Source organism: Lactuca saligna, chromosome 5 (genome assembly GCF_052625555.1).
Source record: "Lactuca saligna cultivar CGN05327 chromosome 5, ASM5262555v1, whole genome shotgun sequence".
NCBI lineage: Eukaryota > Viridiplantae > Streptophyta > Magnoliopsida > Asterales > Asteraceae > Lactuca > Lactuca saligna.
Window position 1 is genome coordinate 83,438,345 of NC_136421.1, and position 10,445 is coordinate 83,448,789.

Sequence of the window (10,445 nt, forward strand, 5' to 3'; positions counted from 1 at the left end):
AAAGCAAATCAGATCTGATGCCGTAACCGTAGTAGCAGGGGCCGTACAATCCCTACTCAAATTCCCAGTCCGACCGCACTTGTAGCAGCCGGAACTCCCTGCCTTGCACGCCCCCTCGTGCAGTCTCCCACACTTGCCACACCGACCGTGGCTCTGCTGACCCCTAGACCTGTGATCTGAAACCTTGGGCTTTTTGCCCACACTGCCTGAACCCGAAACCGCCTCCGGTTTCCTCTTCTTCTCCTTCTCGAGATCAATCTCCTCTCTCTAGCTCTGGCAATCATGTCGTCCAGCGTTTTACAACTGGACCGGCTCACAAACATACGGATGTCACTCCGCAACATCTCATGATAACGGGCCTTCTTCATCTCCTCATCGGCTGCATACTGAGGAACAAGAAGGGCCCTCTCCCTGAACTTGGCGGTGATCTCCGCCACTGTCTCTGTAGTCTGGGTAAGGTCCTGAAACTCCCTAGCTAATTGCTGCACCTCAATGACCGGTGCAAACTCCGCCCTGAACCTGGTAGAGAAATCAGCCCAGGTCATGGCATCCAATGCCGCATCATCCCAGATGGCATGTCCGACCTCCTCCCACCAATCCCGTGCCCTGTCCTTCAGAAGACAGGACGCCAATCTGACCTTGTCCCCCTCGGGACACCTGCTAGTACGGAAAGCGTTGGCCACATCCGCCAACCATCTAGTACTCGCTATTGGGTCCCGCGCCCCATGATAGTCTGGAGCCCCGCATGCCCTGAACTCCCTGAACGTAAGTGTGCGCGACCCCATCACGGCCGCCATCTCAGCACGGAAAGTACTCAATCTCTCATCCATCAGCTCTAAAATACCCTCCTTGATCGAACCGAAGATCACAGGAGTCTGCTCCAGTATGATGCGGGTAACCTCAGAAGAAAGGAACTCTCTAGTCTGCTCATCCATCAGAAGAAAGGAACTCTCCAGTATGATGCGGATTGGTTTGCGGCGGATGGTGGTGGCACATGGTGTTGACAGGCTGGTGGCTAGTGAAGAGAGAGAGAGAGAGGGGGGGGGAGGGGGGGTTGGGTGGTGGCTCCTTATGGTTTTATATTTAATAAATATAAAAAGAGTAAAAAGAAAAAGAAATTAGAAAGGGTAAAGTATTATTTTAATATTTATGGAGGGCTAATTTCTGCACTTTACTTTTTTTTTTTTTTTTTTTTTGCTTTTAAAAGTGGCAATTGGAACAAGCACCGGCCATCTTGGCAACACAAATGGGATCACAGAATGAAGACTTTGACCGCGGTCATTCGGTTTAGAAGCAAAATCGAGCCTTCTATTCAGAATATTATACGACACAATACGCTCAGGCTCCATGCAATACAAATACACAACATTTGGATTTAACGGATGAAACGATAAAGGAATAAACCATCCGTACCGAGTCAGCCAATTACTCAATTCCAGATCGCTGCGTCTCAACTTAAACTCACAACACCATTCTCCTTTCTCATAATCATTCATAGCCCACATGCTGAACAAATAGAACTGCTTGCGACCATGAGCCACCTCGAAATAACGAAGGGTCCCTTGGCTCTCCCCACATAATTGAGAAGAACTGTCTAAATACTTACTCAGGAGATCTCTGTCATCTGGGAATGGAATTAGGCGAACAGATTTTGGATCTTTGTAAGGATCAAATGCAAGCAGGCCATTATAACGTACTTCCCAATGGAGAGCCCCGTAGCAATAGATTGGGCCATCCGCCAGTTCCGACCATTGGATGGGAATAGGGCAAGGTAATTTGTAGCTGATCCATTTGCCGGTTTCCGATGAAAACATCTCTAAATTGAGATAATTCAATTCAAAATGTTCCAACCAAACAAATGTATAACCAGTAAGCATATATCGTCATTAACCCTAGTTATTTCTCCATAATCGGTTTTGTTTATATCCATGTAAATGGTTAGCGTGCTATGTTGATCTTCATCCACACATGATTTCTGAGTTTTGGTTATTGCAGAGTTCCAAAAAATCATTAATCAACAAGCATCATAGAACCCTTACATGGCAGTTGATTGAAGATGAAAGTTCATAAACAGAAACAGGAAGAAAGGCTAGTCTGGTGTTTTTTTTTTTTACTTTCAGTTTAGGCACCCCAAGTGTTTGATATAATGTCTAACTGTAGGTTTTAACTTCTCTACGAAAATTTAACTGGTTGGAATTGTGAGTTATGTTCGGGTGTGAGTTTAGTTTTATAGACAATGTCAATATAAAATGGGTTTACTTTAAATGAAAGGGTGGTCGGGTTAGGGAGACTAAAAAATCAGAAAAGGGAGAAGCTGAAATGTGAGTTTATTCAAGCTTCACATTTTTCCAGGTTTGATTAACTATTGGAAAGTACGGAAAATGGTTTTCAATATGGATTCGAAAATCAACTACCCATGGAGAAACAGTTTTAAATGAACTTTTAATAATTGGGAGATATTGAATATTCTTATATAGTTATATTTTTCTAATGTTCCAAAGAAAGTACAAGATAACAGAGGGAGTGAAATTAATTTCAAAATATTACGACCTACGATAACATGTGCTATCTGGTTTTGGGATGAAATAAATAGTTGATGTTGCACTTTGAGTTGGTACATGGAGAATTATTCTACAATTTATAAATGAATCTTTGGATTTGTGTGTTATGCATATTCTTATTTTCCTTTGAGTAGTTCTTTAGAATAAGATGGATAGGTTAATTTTTAATGCACAAATAAGTGTATAACAGATTCTCACCAAAATAATGTATTCGTTTTTTTCAAGATATATTTTCATCGTTCAACAAAATTATCAAGGTTTGGGGTTGGTTTATTGCAGTGGAGAATTTTTAAGTCAACAGTAATAATGTATTCGGAATTGAAATAAAGGTAATTTTTCTTTACCTCTCAAAATTCCATCCCATAATTGTGTAAAAGCTTTAATTATGAAAACATTTCAAGAAAATTCGAACATTAAGTTATTATTTTGTGGTCTTTACTCCTTACAATGAAACAAAGTTGCAATATAGTATCACGTTGGAGAAAGTGATAGTCTGATAGAGACATAGAGTCAATAGCTGTCATTTTTGTTAAATGGAGAAAAAAAATATATTGCGTGGCCTCATCTACACTACGTATTTGCAGTACAAAAGACTAAGTAGTGTAAATTATCTGGTGGTGAATTATAATAAGGTATTGTAACTTGTAAGATCTATACAAATGTTTTTTGATGCGTCCAATCACAAATCAAATTAGAAATAAAAATTGATATATTTGACTTATCAATTTTTTGGTTAGTCGTGTTTGACATAAATCATGAACACGAACCAAACCAGAGAGCCAAAGACTTTACTACAAGTGTTAACCCATCCAACAAATATTGAAAAAATCAATTTGGTAACATGTTTCAGAATAACACTAATTGCTGAAATAAACTATTCGTTGCCGCCGCTTATATATATATATATATATATATATATATATATATATATATATATATATATATATATATATATATATATATATATATATATATAACAAAATAACAAATATTTTTGCAAGGTCATGTTCTAGGCTTGGCAGACCAATAGGTATACAATAATTAGCAACAAATAATAATCGGGTGTGTTTATATATGCAGCAAATGGCGTATCAAATAAATATAACATTTATAATTATCAAATAAATATAACATTTATAATTATATGTTTAAATATGTTTGAAATACATAGGATACAACGAAAATTAAAACATGTAATAATAAAACAAATAGAGATTATGGTTAACGCCACTTTAGTTTGAACTCGGGGTAGAAATCAGGAGTGGACTCGTCTAGCAAGCTTCTGTGGGAATTTGTTAGGGCTTTCCATTTTTTATGAGGATCCCATCTTATTTGAACATGTTTCAGGTAATGAGGCCAATACGCAGTTCTAGTATTCTTTTTCTCCAATACCTCCCTCAACATAAGCCTGCAAAAGTGATTGTTTTGCTTGAAGGAAACATCTGGCTGTGGAAATACTTGCTTGGGATGGCAAATCTCAAAGAATGCATCAAAAAATGGAGATCGCTCCCACAGGCCTTCGTCCTGTTCCGTTTCAAACCACAGTTCTTGCATGTTAGTAGCAGGAGGAAGCAGGAGCCTTGTTCGTAGATCATCGATGTCGATATCCAATGGTGGATTAGAGTTGTCAGTTGATATATGAAGGTAGCACAAGCGTGATAACTCGAATGCTTCCCTCATCATAAGAAAAAAGTCTGCATCAACAGGAAGCTGGAGCATGAGTGAAACCTTGAAATGCTGAAGAGACGAGAGTGGAAACAGAAGACTAGGCAATATGCAGCCAGAAAGATGGACATAAAGTAATTTTGGAGCATAAACTTGTACATCGATAACCATGGCTGGGCACGACAGCAAGAACAATATTTTGATGGAAGGACATGTTAAATGGAAGCTTCCCAACATCCAAGATGTCAAATAAAGTGTCAAACTCTGGAGAAAAGGAAATTGCGATTTGAAGATGTCAAGACACGCATTGTCCGTTATCACACCAGCTAACGTTAAGTGTGTCACGCTTCTTCCTAATGATATTGAAGAGGCGTTGAATGGAGGAGGGGGGTGATCGCGCAGCCAAAATCGTACATCTAGTTTGTAGCTAAACAGGCCAAGATTTGGGACATCACTGATTTCCAAAGCAGTAGAGTCTACAGCATTTAAATTTATTCGTAATTCATAAAGACGAGGAAGGTTTTTAACCTTGATGGTGTTGAACCCATTGCAAGAATTTAAAAGCACTATCTTAACAAGCAAGCTACAAGACGACAATATGTGATTAAGTGCCTCTTCACTTATGCATACACAATCCAAGTGCAGTTCTCGTAGGGACACACACTTGATCACAGGATGCTGGCTAGTCGTCATCGGAACACGGCCCCCATGTGTACCTGAAACTCTTATCTTAGTTAGGTTCTCGCCCGAGAGTATCTCATCTGGCAAAGTAAACGAGGCACCGTTAAGGGTGATTGAGAGGGAAAACTCTTTGAGACAAGTTTTGGTTGCCAAGGGCCCGATCCATTTTTCAGCATGAGAAGCTGACTCCTGGTTCTCGACGTCCATCATAAGGTCAAACCTTTCGATTGGTATGTTGTCACGGAGATACCTGTATAGAACACGGTCCATGTACGCCAACTTCATGCATCTTTCTCTTCCAACACTGAAGATGAGGATAGGGATGGTAGACCAGGCGTACAGCCATGACTTGGACAACACGCTTGTGCGGGCTGCTTCTTTTACCGGCAACCATGATTGTATACGCTGCATCAACTCAGGAACATCTTCCACTTCCCTTGCACTGGCACTGCTTTTCATCCCTTCAAACCTCAAAACAATTAACAAGTTAACAACACATCATCAATTTTCCACAGACATCTTATGTTATATTATGTACATATAAAATTATGAAATCACCACAACCAAACCAGCACAGCAATGCATTACAACCATATAATATATACAGTGTGTAGCATCCATCCAAAGGAGGGGTTTTGCCTTACAGATTGCTATATACAGCACTCTACTAGAAACAAAAGCCTAAAAAACACAACTTCAAACATGAAACATGTTTGGCTGCACAATTATTCAGATACGGTAACAATCCAACAAAAACTCTTAGCCAGCCAGGGTCAAATCCTTTTGAAACAAACAACACCATCCAATCCAAGTTATATAGGCAAAGCTAAGCCAGTAAATTAAAACAGATCAGTTCGGTCAAACCCCGCGATATGATGATAAGCGAACCATGAATTACAGCCCATAGTCATTCCTCAAATCGCCTTACCAAATAGCTTTAGATCTATTCAAAACCACTAACAGTTTCAAAATTTCTCTTGGTATCGGTATGAACAGAAACCAAGACACACAAACATGGATTGATAACCAGAATTCCATACTTAGAAGAAAAACCCAATCTTGTAATTTCAAGTTTAATTGCTCTAGTTTATGCCTCCAATTGTTCATATGCAGGATTTACACGCACCAAATAGCAGACAACAAGATGCAAAACAAATTTGATGATTTACCTGATAACTAAAATCCAGAGGCAAGCGGCAACAGCAAGCGTTTCCTCGAGGGTGAGAGTAACCACTAATTATTCATGACCTAGGGTTCATGTTGTACTTTCACTCCTCGTATCTAGATTTTAGTTCTATGTTCTGTTTTTGGTTTTTCTAATTTTATTTTCTTTTTATTTATTATAACCTGAATGACAAAATTACAAGAATGGTCTACGGTCTACCTGTTCCTGTTAGCCTTTTCTTTTTCTTTTGCTTTTTATTTTTTATTTTCTATTTTCGTTATGGTCCTTGTAAGTATTTCTCGATTTAATTATTTGACTCAATCGTCAAATTAATCATGAGTAAATTACAGTTTTGGTCCTATCGTTTTTCTCACTTTTAGTCCATTTTTAAAAAAATAGACGAGACTCATATTTAAAGAAATTACATTGTACGTCCCTTGTCCATAAAAAAGACTTTTTTACACTTAAGTATTTCTTTTTTAATTCCTTTTAATCGTTTTTATATTATTTTAATTAAAATAGATACAAACCAAAAACTCACCCATCCCACCCTCCGGACGGTTGTTACACCCACATATCTCCTACTAACTCTTTCACTCCTTATTCACATTGTCTCTATCTCTCTTTTTCTCACTTTCCTGCTACCATACACCACCATTGGACCACCGCAGTCTGCGACGGACCACCACCATTTGTACATCATCAAACCACCGTCACCGCCGGATCTGCTTGTGTTTAGCCAAAAACTCTACATCAACCCCAATCCGTCTTCTTATACTTTATCTCTCTCTCTCTCTCTCTCTCTCTCTCTCTACTATTTCATCGAAAACCACCACCAACTTCATCTTCATCCTCGGAGGTAAATTTTTTAGGGCAACATTAGGCTAAAGGTTTTTGTGTATGGATCAATTCTTCAAACCCTAACTTTGACGGTAGCTTTGACAGACCACAACGATGACGAGTAGTGAGTTGTTGGTTCGCCAGTCAGCGACTATGGTGGCTATTGTGGGGTCGGCGATATTTTCACTTTAGATTTGAGAGGGAGAGGCGTCTGGTAGAAGTAGGTGGTTGGCGGATGACGTTGGAGTGGTGAAGTTTTATTAGGATAAAGAAAGAGAGATGGGGGTGAGGGTAGGGAGAAGAAGGTGGTTTGCGTTGGATTGGTTTGCGGCGGATGGTGGTGGCACATGGTGTTGACAGGCTGGTGGCTAGTGAAGAGAGAGAGGGGGGGGGGGGGGGGGGGGGGGGAGGGAGATTGGGTGGTGGTTGGGTTGGTTGGTGGCTCCTTATGGTTTTATATTTAATAAATATAAAAAGAGTAAAAAGAAAAAGAAATTAGAAAGGGTAAAGTATTATTTTAATATTTATGGAGGGACCAACGATGTAATTTCTCCTAACCGCAAGGACCATGGGTTCAATTTTTTTAAACCATGAAGACGACTCCTATCAAATTCTCAAAGCTTTGAATAGACATGCCATTTGAAACAATCCACAATGACCATTTCTGTAATTTACTCTTTAATCATCTATAGGGGTGATCGTGGTTCAGTTTGAAACCGTGAAACCAGCCAAACCGGTCATCGGTTTGGTTTTACGGTTTATATTTTTTTGTACGGTTTGGATTGCGGTTTTGAAATTTTCAAAACGTAGTGAACGGTTTGGCTTACGGTTTTTAAGATTTCAAACCGTATAAAAACCGGACCGGACTATAGAGTTTATATATATATATATATATATATATATATATATATATATATATATATATATATATATATATATATATATATATATATATATATATATTTTGTTGTATTACATACTAATTTTAATTTATAGATATTACATAGTAAAATTAAAACCCACAATATCTTACTACTTTAGAGTCCAGCCCAATCCTGATTTCTAACTGATACATAAAACCCAATTGAAAAAAAAGTATCCAATTTAGAGTAGTAAGTCACATCCTCATTTCTAACTAGTACATGAAGCACCAATTGAAAAAAAAAGTATCCAATCTAGGCAGGTAAGTCACTAACGTCCAGATGTTTGATCTAACAGAATAATGTTTAGTGTTTTCATTTATTGTTTTTTATTTACTGTTTTGGTTTTGACAACTTTAATATTTCAACTTTTTGTTACAATATTTCACAGAATTTATACTATTTTGATAGTTTTTTTTTCAATAATATTTGGCAGTTTTTTGCTGTTGTAATAATATTGCAGTTTTTTTTTTCAACAATTTAATGGACTCGATTAAAATGGGTCTAAAAAGCCCAAACCGTGAAACCAAACCGGAACCAAACCGTTAGTAACGGTTTGGTTTTGTTCGGTTTTAATTTTTAAACGGTTCGACTTTGATTTTCGCTTGATAAAAACCGTAACTAACGGTTTGGCTTCGGTTTGAGCTAAAAACCAAAAAAACCGGACCCTGAACACCCCTAATCATCTATAGTCAATCGAATAACTACTAGACTATTTGATTTGGATATTTTCTTTTTATGGATTCGTATTAATTTATTTTCTATTTTAGTTTCTTTTTGTTTTATAAAACGATAACTAAATAATTTATAAATTTTCAATAACTATTATTTTGTGTTTATCCATATTTTTATATTTAATACTTTTATTTATTTAATGATTTATGAAACCGTTAAAGAATCTTTATATCAAGTTTGTGAAAATCATTGGACGGTCGACTAGTGATAAAGGATTAATCGACGATTAATCAAGGACCCTTAATTATTATTAAAAATACTTAAAAAATAAGTATATCGTAAATAAATAAGTATTTGAAAATTTAAAATTTTAAAATTTTAAAATTTTGAAAATTTCAGTATGATATTTCAGAATTTGAAAATTTGAAAACTTGAAAATTTAAAATTTGAAAATTTGGCTGTGATATTTGAGAATTAAAAAATTTGGATTTTTTTAAATATTTCCCGCTTATTACCGTCAATGACTGTCAAGCCCGCATTTAACTGATTTTGACCGATTTTCGCCAAACACCATAATCATAATCGGTTCAAGGTCACCAAGTGATTAATCGGTCGTCAATGCCGATTTCTGCAACATTACTTTATATTAATATGTATTTTTTCCTAATAAAAAAACATTTGCAAAATTTAAAGTCATAAATTATTTTGTTATTAGTTGTGTATAATGTAACGTCCCACTTTCAAAAATAATTTTTTCATTTTTAATTAAAGTAAAATATCATTTTCATAAAACCTAAGTAAAGAAAATACAACTGGAATCACCAATACTGCTGATGAGTGTGTATAGTCACGTCTTCATCTTCCCACAATCACCAATGATATATGAAAAACATTTAATCTACAAATATAAGTCAAAACTTAGTAAGTTCCCACACACCACAATATACATACAATGCATGCACACATTAGCCTTCAGTCTGCCTGGACCGCCTCACAAGGCCTACAAAATGCATGGATCGTTCTTCTTGGCCTCCAATCCACGACTGCCCCCCCCCCCAATGCCTACAACATAGATTTGATCCACACCTAGCCTACAACACACCGTTAGCCCGCCCGAGTATGTTGGCCTACCTCTCACAACAGGACCACCTCAACCCACCACTCAATATATAAACAAACAAGCAATCAAGTAAATATATAAACACATGCAACTATCTACATTAATCTACCTATCTCTCAGCTCACGACCACGTATAAGGCCTCATATAGAACACTACACCATTACCGGCATAACACCAAGGAATGCATATCTATATGTAACCAGAGGTGAGATAAACATTCGAACAGCTGATCCCATTCTAGAACCACAACCAAACAAGGAACATGCAAGAAAGCCTAGATGAAGAGTTCTCAGGCTATGCCATGTGACTTCATACAGCCCCTAGGTCCCCCACTAGACGATTACCAACCTACTAGTATTCTAACGAGCATACCACTACTCTTATATCCTAACACATAAGGATATACGATGTAACATATAGTATAGTGAGGAAACTCACCTGAATCGAAGACCTAAGGAAACCCAACAACGTCCTCACTCCCTGCACCTATCACTCCCGTAGACCGACTGACATCAAATAAAGGTAGATCCTTAATCAATAACTCAAATCCTTGAAGTTTAACCCAAAGTCAAATTGGTCAAAAGTCAACAGTCAACCAGGTCAACGCTCACCATGATGTGGAGACCTCTTGACCACGTCGTGGGTATGTCAGGACAAAACAATCGAGCATCTAAGCACCTCCACATTATGGCAAACCTTTGGCCACGTCGTGGTTTCTGAAAAAATTCCAAAATCTTCATTAAGTGCTTAATCCTTACAAATCTAAATCCATAACTTCAGGTGTAACACCGTAATTTTTCAAAACAAAATTTTCATT

At 37.4% G+C, this 10,445-nt stretch overlaps 2 protein-coding genes across 3 annotated transcripts; both read right to left on the reverse strand.

The window, feature by feature from the left end:
• Positions 1-1,157: 1,157 nt before the first annotated feature.
• LOC145045492 (putative F-box/kelch-repeat protein At4g22430) lies at positions 1,158-1,877 on the reverse strand. Its single transcript, XM_078993814.1, has one exon. The coding sequence runs from the start codon at positions 1,875-1,877 to the stop codon at positions 1,158-1,160; it is 720 nt and encodes a 239-aa protein (XP_078849940.1).
• Positions 1,878-3,645: 1,768 nt separating this feature from the next.
• LOC144997377 (uncharacterized) lies at positions 3,646-6,206 on the reverse strand. 2 transcript variants are annotated; one of them, XM_078957273.1, is made up of 2 exons: positions 6,077-6,206; positions 3,646-5,368 (listed from the first exon to the last, which is right to left on the reverse strand). In XM_078957273.1, exon 2 carries the CDS (start codon positions 5,364-5,366, stop codon positions 3,783-3,785), a length of 1,584 nt encoding a protein of 527 aa, XP_078813399.1. In that variant the 5' UTR covers positions 5,367-5,368; positions 6,077-6,206; the 3' UTR covers positions 3,646-3,782. The 2 variants fall into 2 exon arrangements, with proteins under 2 accessions (XP_078813399.1, XP_078813400.1); XM_078957274.1 differs by having other exon boundaries at positions 3,646-5,376.
• Positions 6,207-10,445: the final 4,239 nt, after the last annotated feature.

Bases quoted from the DNA above. Each gene is read 5' to 3' on its own strand.
- LOC145045492 (XM_078993814.1), bottom strand. From the start codon at position 1,877: ATGCTTACTGGTTATACATTTGTTTGGTTGGAACATTTTGAATTGAAT.
- LOC144997377 (XM_078957273.1), bottom strand. From the start codon at position 5,366: ATGAAAAGCAGTGCCAGTGCAAGGGAAGTGGAAGATGTTCCTGAGTTG.